Genomic DNA, 17003 nt, shown 5'->3' with positions numbered 1-17003 from the left:
AGACAGCCATGTTGAGGTCCAGGGGGTTTTCCAACTCTGTAGTGCGTACCATGTTACGAGCTCGGAAACCGTCTTCCGCGAGGATATACCATCGTGTGTGGCATACGTTCTTCCAGTGGTGTCGACCGAGAGGTTATGCACCACGGGAGTTTCGTCTGTCTCAGATACTCGCCTTCCTACAAGCGGGACTAGACCATGGGCTTCGCCTTGCTTCTTTGAAGGTACAGGTTTCGGCCCTGTCTGTCTGGTTTCACCGTAGGATTGCTACAATCCCCGATGTGCGCACCTTTATGCAAGGTGTTCTACGCATTCAGCCGCCCTTTGTTCCACCTGTGGCACCTTGGGATTTGGCTGTGGTCATGAGGGCTCTCCAGGGACCGCCGTTTGAACCACTGGGCTCAGTGGATCTTAAATGGCCAACAGCTAAGACTGTTTTCCTTCTGGCCATTGCTTCGGCCAGACGTGTTTCTGAATTAGGGGCTCCTCCTTGCAGACCCCCTTTCTTGATTTTTCATGGGAACAGGGCAGTGCTCCGCACTCGGCCCGAATTTCTTCCCAAAGTTGTTTCCCAGTTTCATGTTAACGAGGAAATAGTTGTTCCGGCCTTTAACTCACCTGGCCTTTCAGTGAGTGAGGCCACTTTGGATGTTGTGCGGGCCTTAAGGACTTATGTTGACCGCACTTCTTCGTTTAGGAAGTCGGACGCTTTGTTTGTCCTCTATGGCTTCCGTAAAAAGGGTTGGCCTGCTTCAAAGCAAACTTTGGCAGCCTGGATCCGTATGGCTATTTCTGAAGCTTATCTTCATGAAGGTCTGCCGGCTCCTCCTTCTTTGAAGGCTCATTCCACTAGGTCTGTGGGTCCTTCGTGGGCAGCTCGACGTGGTGCCTCTGCAGTCCAGATCTGCAAGGCTGCTACGTGGTCCTCTGTCCATACCTTCGTGAGTTATTACAGGTTTGACACCTTCGCCTCTCAGGATGCTTCATTTAGGCGGCGGATTCTCCTTTCAGCACAGGAGCGTCCCCACCCTTAAAGGATACTGCTTTGGGACATCCCCAAGGTATCCTGTGGATACCCTATGGACTCTGAAGTAGAAAATATGAGATATGGTAAGAACTTACCTTTGTTATCTCTATTTCTACGAAGTCCATAGGGTTCCACAGGACTCCCGTCCTGTCACACCTGTGCTGCAGATGGGCTTTATTCTGGTCACCGGTTTTTCCGTCTCCCTCTGGTGAGAGTGTGATTCTTGTGTGTATCCAGATCTTCTTTCTCTCTCTTCCTTCTCCTCCTCCGGCCTATGGCTTGGTAACTAACTGAGGTGCCTTGGCTCGGGGGCGGGGTATAGGAGGGGGACCCTAGTGCATCCTGGGAGGCTGAAAGCTTAACTCTATGGTGCCCGATGACTGACGTCACACCTATACCCCAAGGTATCCTGTGGCACCCTATGGACTTCGTAGAAATAGAGATAACAAAGGTAAGTTGTTACCATATCTCATATTTTTTGGCTGGTGGAGAGTGACCATCTATGGAATGTTGAAATGCTAAACTGCTTTTCTCAGACACAATCTTTTGATCAGCCAACCTGTCCCTTCTGCGGCACCAACACAGTGGTCTATCTGCAGGGCTAGACTAAGATTTGTGAGGGTCCCAGGGAGACAGACTTGTAGTGGATCATACCAATAAAATGGTCAATAAGATATGCTGGCGATATTATTAAAAAGTATACTGTTTAATTACTCCCAGCACCACAAATGTGTGAAACACACTATAGTGCCCCAAGTTCACATTATACTGCACAGAAACCCCAGTTCACACAGACCACAGTTCCCCCAATGCTGGTGATGAAGCTATGTGTTTGTGGTCGCAGGTCAACCGCCCAGGCCGCCCTGTTGTTAATCTAGCGCTGTATCTCTGGTACCTGCAGTCAAGTCTGCGCTCTGTCATAACAGTTGTACTGCCTCCACTTAAACTACTGAACCCTCCTTATACTGTAGACGTGCTGGAGTTCATCTTCCTACAGGTGGAGAACTCTTCAAAATAGGCAAGTTCCGTAACTGCCCTGTCTGCTTCTCTCATGACCTCTGCAGTCACTCCTGGCATCATCTGTCCTCACTTTTCAGCTGCTGTCATTATGACTGGCTGAGAAACCCATTTATTTCATCAGTATCAAGCCCAATAAAGCTCAGACTCACAGAAGAAGAGGAATTAATTGAGATACGCAATGATGGCAGACTGAAACTAAAGCATAAGAAGGTACCTCTGGACAAATCGGATATGGATACAGAATAAATATCCTCAACTTGTGAAAAAAGCTCTGGTAAGTCTCATGTCATTTCCCACATCTTACCTGCATGAGTTTGGAATTCCTGTGCTCACAAACATAAAAATCAACAAGCTGGAAAAGCCACAATCAGTGGAGAGAGAAATGAGAGTATGGGATCTATGTACTAAGCCTTGGAGAGAGAAAGTGGATGGAGATAAATAGCACTAACCAATTACCTCCTAACGGTCACTTTACAGGCTGTGTTTGAAAAAAATGCCAGGAGCTGATTGGTTGGTACGTTACCTCCGTCCACTTTATCTCTCTCCAAGGCTTAGCACATAGACCCATATATCTGTCCAGTATAACCTAACATCAAAAAGATCTACCCCACATGGCTTATTTTACCCCTAAATTGAAAAGGGGCTATAATTGAATAGCCTCGGGCGTAAAAGCCAGAGGCTACCCCTCTTTTTCTCACAAGGGTAAATTACCACGGCTAATTGAATTCGGAACTATATATTTTATATGTGTGTCTTATGCTCATGTATGTTTTTGTTGTTATTATAATTAGCTGCCTGGCCCAAACTCAGGAATGCTTGGTAAATCCGACAGCTTCACAGCCCTAATAGAAACTATAGGGGCTGCGGCTGCTGTCGAAATGGAGGGGACGTGGCAAATATGGATATATCTGTTGTGGTCCTTCCTTCATACATTCGGGGGATCCTTAATATTTGCAGGTATCCTCCGAAAACATATTTTTTTCGTGGGAATTCCCACAATTTTTCATTGGTGAATAGGCCCCTAAATAGTTTAAATAAACTGTTTACAAAGAGTATGTGGAGAGAAGGGAGAAACTAGAATTTTAAAAAAGACTGTCCAAGCTTCAGCTATATTGATTTTTAAATTAAATGCTGGGGATCAGGTTTAGTTAGAGGTTTCAAGGGTCTGGAATGGTATTTATGTCTGCAAAAATGAGGATGGCATATTTACGTAATATTATGTATAGTATACCCTGTCCTCCCCTGTCCGTGTCTTACTCCATTCTCACACATGTCCTCCCATCCCCAGCGTGTGTCTCTGGTCTATGTGCGCCTGTCTCTGTCACCATCTGCGTGTTAAGTTGTCTTTAATTTTATACTAATCTCTGTCTTCCTATGTGTAATCCTAGGCTTTGTGGCTCTGTGATCTACGGAATTATGGCCATTCAGGCACTTTTATCTGTGAAGCATCAAATTAATTTGTATGAAATACTGTAAGTAGAGGCATAAAAAGGGTTTCTGTGTGGTCTATGTCTAGAGAGAAGTGTAGTATAGCTTATAGAGGGGTCAGTGATGTAGTGTATGTTACAGAGGGGAGGGTAACAGTGTAGGGTCACTCTAGAGTAGTCAGTACTGTAGTGTAGGGTATATCGGGGAGGGTAACCTAGTGTAGGGTCTCTCTAGAGTATTCAGTAATGTAGTGTAGGGTATAGAGGGGTCAGTGATGTAGTGTAGGGTATAGAGGGGTCAGTGATGTAGTGTATGTTACAGAGGGGAGGGTAACAGTGTAGGGTCACTCTAGAGTAGTCAGTACTGTAGTGTAGGGTATATCGGGGAGGGTAGCCTAGCGTAGGGTCTCTCTAGAGTATTCAGTAATGTAGTGTAGGGTATATAGGGGTCAGTGATGTAGTGTAGGGTATATAGGGGTCAGTAATGTAGTGTAGGGTATAGAGGGGTCAGTGATGTAGTGTAGGGTATAGTGGGGCCAGTAATGTAATGTAGTGTAGGGTATATAGGAGTCAGTAATGTAGTGTAGGGTATAGAGGGGTCAGTGATTTATTGTAGGATATAGAGGGGTCAGTGATGTAGTGTAGGGTATATAGGGGTCAGTAATGTAGTGTAGGGTATAGAGGGGTCAGTGATGTAGTGTATGGTATAGTGGGGTCAGTAATGTAATGTAGTGTAGGGTATATAGGAGTCAGTAATGTAGTGTAGGGTATAGAGGGGTCAGTGATGTAGTGTAGGATATAGAGGGGTCAGCGATGTAGTGTAAGGTATAGAGGGGAGGGTAACATAGTGTAGGGTCACTCTAGAGTAGTCAGTGATGCAGTGTAGGGTATAGAGGGGTCAGTAATGTAGTGTAGGGTATAGAGGGGTCAGTGATGTAGTGGCAGGTATAGATGGATCAGTAATGTAGTGTAGGGTATAGATGGATCAGTAATGTAGTGTAGGGTATAGAGGGGTCAGTAATGTAGTGGCAGGTATAGAAGGGTCAGTAATGTAGTGTAGGGTATAGAGTAGTCAGTAATGTAGTGTAGGGTATAGAGGAGTCAGTGATGTAGTGTAGGGTATAGAGGAGTCAGTGATATAGTGTAGGGTATAGAGGGGTCAGTGATGTAGTGTAGGGCGTAGAGTGGTAATTGATGTAGTGTAGAGTATATAGTAGTCAGTAATGTACTACGTCAACTGAGGGGTCAGTGACGTCATGTAGGGTATAGAGGGGTCGGCAAAAATACTAACCCTAAGTACTTAGTACACCATTATTGAATACGTGCAAAAACAAGCAGTTTTGCAATTCCATCTTTGCAAATATGCAAATGCAGCGCCCCCTGCTGCATTTGCGATCTCAGCACTGCGACTAACGTCGCAGGCTGGGATAACCATTTTGACCATCGGTCGCAATGGTGGATGGTGCCGGCCAGCTGAGTAAGCCTCAAGCTAACGCAGGCTGGCCGTTTTGCGAGGTCTGGAAACGGCATACGTAGATGCAGATCCTGGCCTTGCCACTCCCGAAAAACCGGGATGACACACTTCCGTTTTCCGGGAACGCCGGCCGCCTCCGCCCCTACACTGCCTGTCAGAGGCATAGGAGGGGCTGCGTGCGATCATGCAGGACCCGTTCCCCACATGCACAGAACAGATCTTGCGTACGCACACAAATACATACATACTGTACACGTACTGTATATGTTTTTCTAAGTTTTGTTATTAGCTTATTCACTTATAATAACTTGTAGTTTACATTTAGTGGACATTCAAACTTTACTGCACAGGCTTCAGGGAAATGTTAGAGCTGCTGAATTCATTCTAATGGAAATTTAAATTAATTGCGAACACTATTTGAAAGTTGGATGACATTTTAGCCATTTGAGTTGATACTTACTTAACCATTGTTCTTATTTCTTGATTAAACTGATCTCTAAGGTCCTGTAGACTACAGTCATCAATCTAAGAAACAGATTAGTGGTTAATGTTATATTATGTCATTGTTTTAACAAAATAATGAAAAGCCATAAAGCTCAGTAAATACATTAAATCGCTTATGAAATTATAGCGCATTAAATAAATCTGACTTTTACAAGTCTACACTATTACAAATGTTTAAAGAAAAAAAAAAAAGTGAGAGATTATTAGGCACTTCCTGTGCTGCCAAGCTGGTACAGTACATTTCACTAGGCACGCAACAAAAGTAAACCTGGAAGTTTTGCATTTTGTTTTACCTTGAGGTTTGTCTCAAACCGTATGCAGCTTCTGGGTTTGCAAACAAATACATCACATTTCAGTTTTCGTCCCCGAAAATGGAAAATGATAAATCCTTCAGTTTGGATCTTAAAACTGTATCCAAATGTGTGGCAGTTTGCAAATTACATGCTAAGCCAAAGTTCAGAATATTTCCTCCTAGGACTTTGCTACATTATTTTGCTGAGATAGATACAATATTTCTGGTTCTAAATCATCGTCGTCTTTTGGTTTTGGCAAAAGCACCCCATATGTCTTTTGGTTTTCTTTAACATTTTTTAAAAACAGCTAAAATCATGTAACTTGGACCTGTTTTTTTTGTTCCTATTGTATTAATAACATCAATAGCACTCATTTCCAGTCAATTATGACCACCTTACAGCACCTGAAATCACAATGGAGGGACTTACATGCAATTCAAATTTATGCAAAATCCAGTTTTTTGATCGGATTTTGAACTTGGCGAGAAGAACCAAGTCAGGTGTGTTAGGTTTTCAGCAAAACCTAACCCCTCATCTCTAATATTAACACCCTTATAATATAGGGCCTGACTCAGAGTTGTATGCCATTGCCACTGCAGCTGTGACCCCGTACATAAAATATGCAAATGTCGCAGCCGCGGGATATGTATTGAGAACCCCACTGTCGTCACTGCAAATCCAAGCTGCACACAAATATGTAGCATTGGTTACAGATCATTCGATGTTAGCAGTTGTGAGTAACTCTATGGTCACGCAGAATTGCAGCGGGAACTGAGATGCCAGAGCCATGTTTACTGCATATGGGAATCGCAGACGCAGGATATGATATGCCCCCAAAACAGAGGCGTCATGTCTGCGTTTTAGTCGACACTCCCGGTTACATCCCCCAAACGCTGTAGTTGCCTACTCTCCCAGAAAGGCCAGGAGGCTCCCGAAAATCATGTGGCGCTCCCGGCCACCCGGAAAAGAGGGCAAGTCTCCCGCACCCTTGCTGCTCGCAACTCCTGCCGCCACCCACTTACAGATCACAAGTGGGCGGTCCCAGGGACCAATTACGCAATTCGTGCTGAATCGAGTCATCAAAGCCTAACCCCGCGCTATCCAACGCCTGTGATCTAGGCAATGTATATTGGGGGGCGGGACTATGAAGACGCAGACCCCAAAGAAGAAAAGTCTGCAAGTATGCCAAACGCTCCCTGACTGTCAATCACACAGCAAGTAAATACTCTCTGCGACTACAGTAATGTACCTTGACGCTTGCTCAAGGCGACTCAAATGCATGCGCAGACAACTGATAATCACTCAACTGCGAAAACATCGAAATAGCATACAACTCTGTATTAAGCCCATAATGTGATCATTTGATATCACAGTTCATGAATAATAACAATATTTGTGGGGCATGGAAATTAAAGAGAGAGCTTATAGCAGGGGTTCTATGGGAATCATTTTACAATTAAGGATCCAATATCTGGTGGAACAAAATGAAAAAGTGTTTTTTTCCCAAGTTGGACTACACAACAGATTCTGTTGGTTAATGCAGGTATGGAAGCTAATGTAGGTTGTTTAATTATGAGACAATGATCACACTAACCGGAGTCTTGAACCAGTTTCCAGCTAAATGTTATTACAGTTGGGAATGGGTAGATTTAGTAAAAAGGTACCCAGATTCCAGAAGTATAAGTGTAAACATACAGGAAGAAAAAGAAAAAGTGTGGACATCTGTCTAGAAGCTCTGTAATAGAGGAAAGTCCACCAAATATGTTTTAGTGCTGCTAGCGGCCCAGAAAGTGCAGGTAAAAGTTATTTCATTGTTTGGAAATGTATTTTCTTAAATGAATCTCTTGGTTTTCATTAGTTCTTTCCCAGTTAGTTAGGGAGTTGAAATGAGCAGGGGAGAACTTTTGTTTGGACATTTCCTATGCAGAGTATGAGGGCATGTTAGGAAGACACCATGTGGGCATGGGTTTGGGAGCAGAGCATAAGTCCAACAAAGGAAAACAAAGCGGCTGGTGGAACGGTGGTGGAACCCATTGAAGGGACAACACTGGGCAATTTACACAATCTAACAATCTAGCTATAGAACTGTTGATTCAAAAGAAAACAAATGTACTAAATATTAAACCACCGCACCATGGAACATCAGTAGGAATTACTAGGATGAATGAGAAATACACCACATGGAGAAAGCCATGGGACATCATAGAAATGTAAAGGCTGTGAACCAACAGAAAATGTAACCAGTTGACCAGTAGAGCCGGTACACTGGAGTGGTAGTGAAACTAGTACATGGTCCTTTGATTGGCAAAACACCTATATGTATGTAAACATTTAAGGGAAAATAGTTTTATGATGTAATCCATATGGTGAGTCTGATCAACAATAAATGAGAACTCTACAAATCCAGTGGTCAAAGCTGCCGATAATTGTCGGCTTTGAAAACCTGCATTTTAGTCAATTTACCCAAATTCTGTAGTAACTAAGTGGAGCGAGGTTAAGGCTGGGTATGAACAGGGGGCCTGATTCAGATCCTCTCGCTAGGCTGCATTTGCATGCAGCCAGCCGATTTTTGCATTCTGCACATGCATGCATCAAACTAGTCCATGCGATCGGGAAGCGTTTACTCGCTGTGTATAGACAGCTCGCTAGAATTAGTGACAGGACATGCCGTTTGTGGGTGGGGACGGGTTGGTCGATGAAAACAGGGGAGTAGTGGTGCGAACGCAGGCGTGCCTGAGCGTCTTAACGCCGTTTCAGAGGCGTGCATAATTATTACAGAGCGTCATAGTACACGTCACTTTGTTGTATTTCATACTGAAGCACTCGCAGTGCTTCTGGCAGGATATGGTCAACCACAACTGCTGCGATCGCATCCGATGGTACTCGATGTTACCGATGGTTGCATACACTTCCTGGAGACGACGTGCATTAGTGGGCTGGTGGGCGTCTGCATACACAACGCGATCGCACGCCAAGACATAATGGGCGTGCTAATGCCTTGCCGTGCGATTGCGGATTTGCATACTTTTGCTGCTTACGAACGCATCTAGCGAGCGGGTCTGAATCGAGCCCAGAGTGTTAACTCAGATTTGTTACCCAGGGCGTAAGTTCTCTTAGCCTGCTCATTTATATTCAAATGCCTGGAACTTGTTGTACAATGTAGAAAGAAGAGATGATTTCATGTGTGGATGGACGCAGCAGTATCACACAAAAAAAAAAAAAACCCCCTCTCTTCCTAACTCATATAGACAGTTGTACCACGACTAGGTCCATGTCAGTAAGAGTAAATTGTCCCTTCTGTTGGGGCCTCCACTAGCCAAATTACTCTGGCTGAACAGCCAGAAATTTCTCAAATATAGGCCGCTCAATGCAAACATTGGGTCTGATTCAGAGCCGTTCGCTATTTGCGGTCGTTCGTTCAAAAACAAGGGGTGGCTATTCAAATGATCCGTTCGCAAATTGCAGTCTGTTCACACCTCTAAGTCTGAACGAGCGAGCAAAACATACGCTCGTTTATTTGATAAAAACGCCCCCTGGCCGCTCGCACCATACGTCATGTCCGCTATTTATTAGATTAATCGAGTACATCGTACAGCGTATGAACTGCTCGCTATTCTTGTGGTTGGTTTTTTCAACCGCTATTTTGCGAGCAGTTCTGAGTTAAAAAAAACCAAGTGACGTGGTCAATGACGCTGCTGTATTAATTATGCACTCCCTTAAAACGCCCGTTTTGACCTTTAAGCACGCCTGCGTCGAATTCCACTCCCCCGTTTTCAAGCACCTTCCCCTGTTACCACCCACATACGCCTCATTCTGTCACTCAAAATAGCAGGCACTCGCTATATAGCGTACAAACGATTTTCGGCCGCACTGACTGGTTCGCGCATGCGTACTAAAAACCGTACGCATGCGCAGATGTGCAAACATCGCTCGGAACGAGCGTACTGCCGCTAGTGAGCGGCTCTGAATGAGGGCCATTGTCCTATGGAAGCTGGTGGATATATGCTTTACCATACTTATGTCACAGACTGTGCTCTATACATTCATTTTTTAACTGGTCTTTGCAATATTTCCAGAATATAATCATGTAAGAGAATCTGAAGATCTTCCAGTACTTATTTATTGAAAAATAAATTATATTTACCACTGCCGACAACAAGTCTAATTTTACCTCTTTTTACTAAATAATAAATGAAATAAAATATGTGTGAAATATGGCAAGTATGGGACTTACAGTTGTCAATTTTTTTACTGCAACTTTTTCATCCTTTATTTCACCCTGGAAAACAACTCCAAAACCTCCCTCTCCAAGTTTGTTTCCTCCTTCAGAAAGGGGTCGATCGTCAAAGTTCCTTGTAATTCTCTTCAGTTCATTAAAAGAGAAAATGCCAAACCCTGAGATATTAAACAACAATTACAGAGAATATTAATAGGCGCTATGCTATAGCAAGTCCAAAAACATGCTGGCAGATTAATTGGCTGACAAAATGGACCCATGGGTTCTTTGTGAGGTAGGGAGTTTAGAATGTAAGCTCTTATGGGGCAGTTACTGTAGTGAATGATTACATACAGTATTATCTATACAGTGCGGAATAATATGATTGCTATATAAACTATTATAATAAGAGACAGACATTATAAACAATAACTGAAGATAAAATGTGATTTTGTGCCACAGCCTCACACCACTGTATCCAAGTGACACTGAATTGTTTGCGCTTGCATTCTCTTAGTTTTCAATGCTTTCCTGCATGGCCACATTCATTTCTGTAAACCTTCATGCTTCATTTAGCTAGAAAGATATTCCATATGATAAGTAAAATCAGTTGTCTTTCTAAATAACTATTAACGTTGAGCACAAAGAGGGAACAATATTTGCCCAATTCTCTTTGCAAATTGCCTAAAATGGACCAGATTAATTGGAGAGTGAAAGCCTATTTGATATATTGCTCAGGTGTTCCATGTGATTCTGTGTCAGCTGCTCAAAAACATGTATTAAGTCACCCAGTATTGATAATATGGGATGTAGTCAGGTTACCGGCAGCCGGAATCACTGAAAGCCCGTCATGGGACTAAAATCCCAACACCCATCATTCGCCCCACGACGAAATCCCAACGCCCGTCATACCGAACAAAGGTAGGCCGGGTGTCTTAGGTTGTAGCCACCGTTTGGTTAGATATAGGAACCCCCGGAGGAACTCAAGGTTAGGCTAGGTGAAGGTGGGGGATTAGCGTTACGCACCCCCCTGGGAGGCTTAGGTTTAGGGTGCGGGAAAGGGGGGTTAGGCACCAATAGGAGGAGGTTAGGGTTAGGCACTATGGGGGGGGGTTAAGGTAGGGAGAGGGGAGGGTTAGGGTGCTCACCAGCCCCAGTCGGGATTTTGATCCGTTGGTCTTCCACTGTAGGTATTTGATCCGGCGGCTATTCAGCCACCGGGATTACATACCGATTCTGATAATACAGTGTGTTCTAGATCAGTGTATTGTTTAAAGTTACACACATTCCCCAGTATATGGTAGTAGATTTTTGTCCGATATTTGACTATAATTCAACTGAACGGCCGATATATCACCTAGTGTGTACCCAGCTTTATAGTCAATGGAGTAGGAGCCCTCTGGTATATTGATTATCTCAGTATTTGGACTTTATATGTTATAGAAAATCAAATAGAATAACCCATCCTAGAAGCCAAGACAAAGGGCCTGATTCAGACCCACTCGCAAGCGGCTGTCCGCTCGCAAGTGGGTCGATGGTGTGCACTGAGCATGCGCACGACGGAGGGAGCTCCATCGTGCGCATGCGCCAGACGCGACGAGCGAAGGAAAGTCCTTCGCTCGTTGTGTCTGATCAAAGGGGGCGTGCTGTCGATGTTGATTGACAGCACGCCCCCTTTGGTAGGCGTGCCTCCCTGACGGGGGCGTTCCCACGGGAACGCCTCCCGTCAGAAGCCGGCCCACTGACATCACTAGTGATGTCAGTGGGAGTGATTTTGGCTCTGATAGAGCCAAAATCACTCCGGAGCTTGCGGTTGAAAACCTCAACCGCAGGCTCCGGCTCGCAGTTTCGATGGTCAAGACCATCACGGCCATCAAACTGCACGCTCGTATAGCCTGTGGGTGGTGACCCACAGCTATACGAGCGTCCAGGAGGACGCTCCATTTTCATGGAGGGCGGCCCTCATTCAGAGCGTGCGCTCTGCTCAGAGCGTACGGCTCTGAATGAGGGCCAAAGTTTGTAGCAATAGGACTGCATAGGTACCTGTCTCCTCATCGTGCTCTTTTGGATCTGTGTTCTGAGTAACAGGGTTGCCATGATCTGTTTTGTGAGCAGTCTGTGTTGTTAACTGATGTGTCTGACATTCTTCTATAGGAATTGTTGAACACACAGATCTGGTCTCTTGTTCTGCTCACAAACAGAAAAAAACATAACATGTATCAATCTTTTGTTATTTGACAAAATTGGTCGCTCAACTAGGTGAAGATTTTTGAAGTGTAAGGTTAGCTAAGGACGGGCACAGATATAAAACAAGCAGGGGGATAGTGTAGACAACAGAGTGGATGGCAGACAAAAGCACTGTAGAAGAGGCCTCTACTCAAACATTACACATATGGCCTGATTTAGAGATCTACTTTATAGCAACAGCCACTGCGTCTTTTTATGCAACGGCTGTGCTAAAATATGCAAGAGCCGAAGGAGGTGTCTTGTGTAAAAAGATGCCCACTGCAGGCTATTGTGATCCACTGCTGCGTCCGAAGATCAGCATAAGATCTACTGTGTGACCCTCGGACATCTCAGTAACCCTCAGGAATGAAAGGAAAGGGGGGTTGGCCTGCACATCCTAATTTAAACACAATATGAGATGCTACCTTGCTGAGATCTGTAGTTCTACAGCTGAAATGGAAGGAGGGGAAAGCAGGTGCACACTCTAGGTACTAAGAACATGAAGTATCACAATATATAATAAACTGTCAATAAACATGGTTTTAAATTGAGGTTCTTAATACATATTTGGCCAAAGATGTTTGCCCACCTACCGCATCAAGGTAAACCTCATCAGGAATCCAAGGATGTCTGGGGAAATCACGCTGCTGGACCCAGTGAAGCTGCAGCCCATGGCTTCGGCATGTCCAGAAAACGGGGCAGACACTCCCCCATACTCTGGAATGCTGACCATCGCCGCCCACAAATGACAGCAGCATGTCAATCATACTTTTGGGGCATTGCTAGTGACATCGCAGAAACAGATCTGCACATGTGCAGTGCGGCTCCTGTGAACGCGCAGATCTGCATACATCCGAGATATATGTGAATATCGAATTTACATACATCTCTGAATTGGGCCCATAGTCCCAGTATGTCACCCACCCAGATCCCGTCCACTTCTGCAGTGAAGGGGGTGAGGTGTGAGGACGCAATTTGCTGAGTACTGCAGACTAATGTCAGACTACGTCAAGGAGTCATGTTATTATTTAACACCATTCAAGGCATCTTGAACATGAAACCCCACGTCTGGTTTGTTACAGCCCTTGCATACTAGCAGTATAGTAAGAAGACAAGATACAAGAAGGACCTTAATTAATAAGATCTGCCATTCTGAGAGATAAATATTAAACTATCCCTCATTCTCAATTTCTTCCATTTTTACAACTTTCTTTGTAATAAACATAATTACCATGAGGGAAAAGGGAAGCCGCAGCTAAGAAACCATTCCTCGTAAGCAGGTCAGTAAGATCATGGACAGTGCAGTTTGTTGTTCCCCAGTCATAAAGCAACTCATGTGTTGGACTTTTTCCCTTTTGAACAATTCCTTCAAAGCGCCTTTAAAATAAATTATTCAAATAAAGAAATAAATTACCTGTGCATTATCAGCATTGGAAGGATTATTTACAGTAAAGGTGGATACGATGAAAGATTCCTTACCAAACACATTAACAGAATGGCAAAATGAATCTCTCTCGTCTGCCCATCATGACGCTCAAAGGACGACGGTTACACTGGAGGGTTTGTTTTGCTTTTCTCTTCAGCAATACAGTTATAATACATACTAGTACTATAGACCAGACACATTCCAGGTCATCTCACAATGCTGCAGTTCCCTGCTATACATACCCTGTAGCGGGGCCCAGCGCTGCAGAGTTTTTCTCCTGGTCCATCTCCGTCGCAGCAGTGAGAGCTGTTGGCTGGGAGGAGAGGGGGGGGGGGGGGGGGGGGGGAAATCACATGCACCCGGTCAGAACATGCTTTGTAAAATTATTGTATAGATACACAATTTATGAATGGTTCAACCTGAACCAATTTTTACAGCCTTTCTATGAATACCAAAGTATTGTGGCAGTATCACCAGAGATGGCACTGGTGAGCAGCAGATTCTATGTGGGGCAGGAGAGATCCGCCCATACAGAGAAGAAAAGGATTCTGGGAAGAGGTGTAAGGGCTGCCGAAGGAACCCAGGGCCTGATTCAGACCCGCTCGCGAGCGGGTCGATGGTGGCCCAGTGCGCATGCGCACGACAGAGCCGGCACGAGACCCGGATAGCGACGGGCAAACCGTCGCTCCGGGTCTCGTACCAAAGGGGGCATGCTGTTGATGTTGAGTGGCAGCATGCCCCCTTTGGTGGGCGGGCTGGGGGAGTGGCTGCCCAAACGGAGGCATTCCCATGTGAACGCCTCCGTTTGGGGGCGGCCCCACTGACAATCTCTCTGGGGCTTGGGGCAACAAGACCCTACCACAAGGGTCTCGTCGCAAGCCCGATGGTTTCGATGGTCTTGACCATCGCGACCATCTTCCTGGCTGCTCGCTATAGCTGTGGGTGGTCACCCACAGCTATGCGAGCGGCCAGGAGGCCGCTCTAAAAAACAAGAAGGCCGGCCCTGATTCAGAACGAGCGCTCTGTCAGAGCGCCCGGCTCTGAATCAGGCCCCCAGTACAGGGAGGACTGAGGCAGACCAGTCAGACAGAGCTCACTGTGCTAGCGAGCCAGTGAGGGCCAGGAGGCCTGAGCCTAGACCTGTGAGATACAGGGAAGGCTATTCAACTCTGGGACAGCTATGGTACCTGCAAGGAAGCAGGCCAGACTGTGAGAGGCAGCAGCCAACAAGCTAAGGAAGCTATACCAGGCCAGGCGGCCAGTGTGCAGTCCTGCATGTGGCAGGAAGGACCACCAAACTCAGAGACTGTGAGAGACTTTTATGCTGAGTAGCTGCTTCTGTAGAGAGGGTTCAAGAAGTAGCCTAGTGCCCTAAGAGAGGGCTAGGCGTTTATTATTTTCTGTTTGTTTCCTGATTATGCTGGAAGTAAAGCACCACGTTCATTTGTTTTACTGGAATGCCATGTGTGGAGTCTGATTCTGCACCTAATCACTGCACCACTGACACTAGTCTACCAAGCTATTTACCCCAAGTTGGCACAGTATACATTAACACATAACAGGATAAGGACAGTCATCTAAGCTACACATCCAGTCGTCAGTGGCTGCTCTAATAATGATGGCTGAGAATGCTTCCGTACCTTACAGTAGCCACACAACGACCACACCACTAGGTATATTGTTCAAATAAGGTCAATTTTCTTTTAACAATTATAGGTTTTCCATCCTGATGTTTTATGGTATTAAATAAAATACTGCACTTAGAACCTCTCTATGTGGGTATAATGCAAGAATAACCACGACATACTGATGCAGTTTGCGGAAATATTGGAGGTATTCCCTTGGAAAATTTGAGATTGGAGGACGAAAACAAGATACACAAAAAGATAAGCATTTATTATATGGTATCGGATTGTGCCAAAATACTACGCAACCGATGCTCTCTTGGTTTCTTTTTGTTTCTATTTTATATTTCTGGTTGAGGACCACTGAGAGAAGCAGCAAACTTCCTGGTTTTCTTAAGTTGGGTACGCACCTTTTTGATCAGCTGCTGATTGGGCTAAACTGTCCCGATCAGCCAGGATCGGAAGATTGGGCTGACAAATATTAAACAGCCCATAGGATGTGACCTCTCGATCCCGACTGTTGCAGGAGCGTTATAAACCGTTTATCGCCCAACACTCCTGCAACGGTACTGCATATCGAGTGATCGGGCCGATGTTTGTATAGGTGTGTACCCATCTTTATTGTCACTCTAAAAAGCTGGTGCTGAACATTAAAGTATCTGTTAATACTGAGTAACATATTACTGTGAGGTATATGGAGAGAGATAAAGAGAAAGAAAAAAGTACCAACCAACCAGCTCCTGTCACTAGACAGCCTGTGTTTAAAAAGTGACAGTTAGGAGCTGATTGATTGGTACTTTGTCTCTCTCCAAGGCTTAGTACATCTACCCGTTTTTTTATATAAATTAAAAATGATGCACACAGGTGAACAAAAAAAAAAAGTTTCTCAAAATGAAATCACACAACAAGCAGCTTTAATGTATAGCATTTATAATAATGGTTTAATACCGTATATGAAATTGTGTGTATCGAGGTTCACCAGAGGCTTTCCATATATCCATAGCTATCTTTTTCCATCCTTCTTGGGGATCAAGAAAATCAGCCAGCTGCCTAAATATCCCAGGGCCCAGGTTACGGACATAAGTGGATGGTGTTATAGTTTTGCTCATGTCTAAATCCTGTAATATAAATAAACAATGTATATAATAGTACCAACGGTAAATATTAATGCAATAAGTATATTAGTATTTGTATGGAAATGTAATATGTAATGTCACTGTGATCGTACTACACTGTGCTACATATTATATTATTTACATCAGTGAAATAAAACCACTAAACAAATATTTAGCACACTTGTGGTTAATTATATTTTCTTCTCTTTCCTGGATGTGCAAGCTGGTAACAAACTTCATAATTCCATGACTTACTAGTGTGTATCATATAAATGTAGGGCAATATTAAGCAGTCTCCTGAAATGTACTGTATGCATTACACTAGATTCCATAACTGTCACAGCAGATAAAACCCATAACCACTAGCTTTGATGCTAATTTAATATAATAATAATAATAATAATAATAATAATAATAATAATAATAATATTGTGTTGCCAATGCCATTTTCTTTCAGCTAGAATCAGAAAACTGCTACTTTGGTAGTAACAGAAAATTGTGCATTTTATATAGTCACATCTAGGCCTCTCCAACCCATAAAATGAAAGTTGGTTCTCCACTTTGCAAATACTCAGGATCCCAACAGTTCCTGTTATCCAGGTCACCTGTGGATCTTTGAAATGTGTCAGTTGGTAATAATACCTGTCCTGTGC

General features: G+C 44.2%; 1 protein-coding gene across 2 annotated transcripts in view; it reads right to left on the bottom strand.

The window, feature by feature from the left end:
- The window catches only part of IRAK4 (interleukin 1 receptor associated kinase 4), a 62705-nt gene that overhangs the window by 44981 nt on the left and 721 nt on the right, over positions 1-17003 (bottom strand). For both annotated transcript variants that reach the window (XM_088458009.1, XM_088458000.1), the window contains exons 2-6: positions 16184-16353; positions 13416-13561; positions 12002-12145; positions 9977-10137; positions 5406-5470 (exon numbers count right to left, since the gene is read on the bottom strand). In XM_088458009.1, the coding sequence (XP_088314135.1) occupies positions 5406-5470; positions 9977-10137; positions 12002-12145; positions 13416-13561; positions 16184-16344 (677 nt within the window). In that variant the 5' untranslated portion in view covers positions 16345-16353. The remainder of the gene's footprint in view (positions 1-5405; positions 5471-9976; positions 10138-12001; positions 12146-13415; positions 13562-16183; positions 16354-17003) is intronic.

This window comes from Taudactylus pleione, unplaced genomic scaffold (genome assembly GCF_031769625.1).
Source record: "Taudactylus pleione unplaced genomic scaffold, aTauple2 ptg000041l, whole genome shotgun sequence".
NCBI lineage: Eukaryota > Metazoa > Chordata > Amphibia > Anura > Myobatrachidae > Taudactylus > Taudactylus pleione.
Note: the sequence above shows the minus strand (reverse complement) of the source record. Positions and strands in the feature narration are given on the sequence as shown.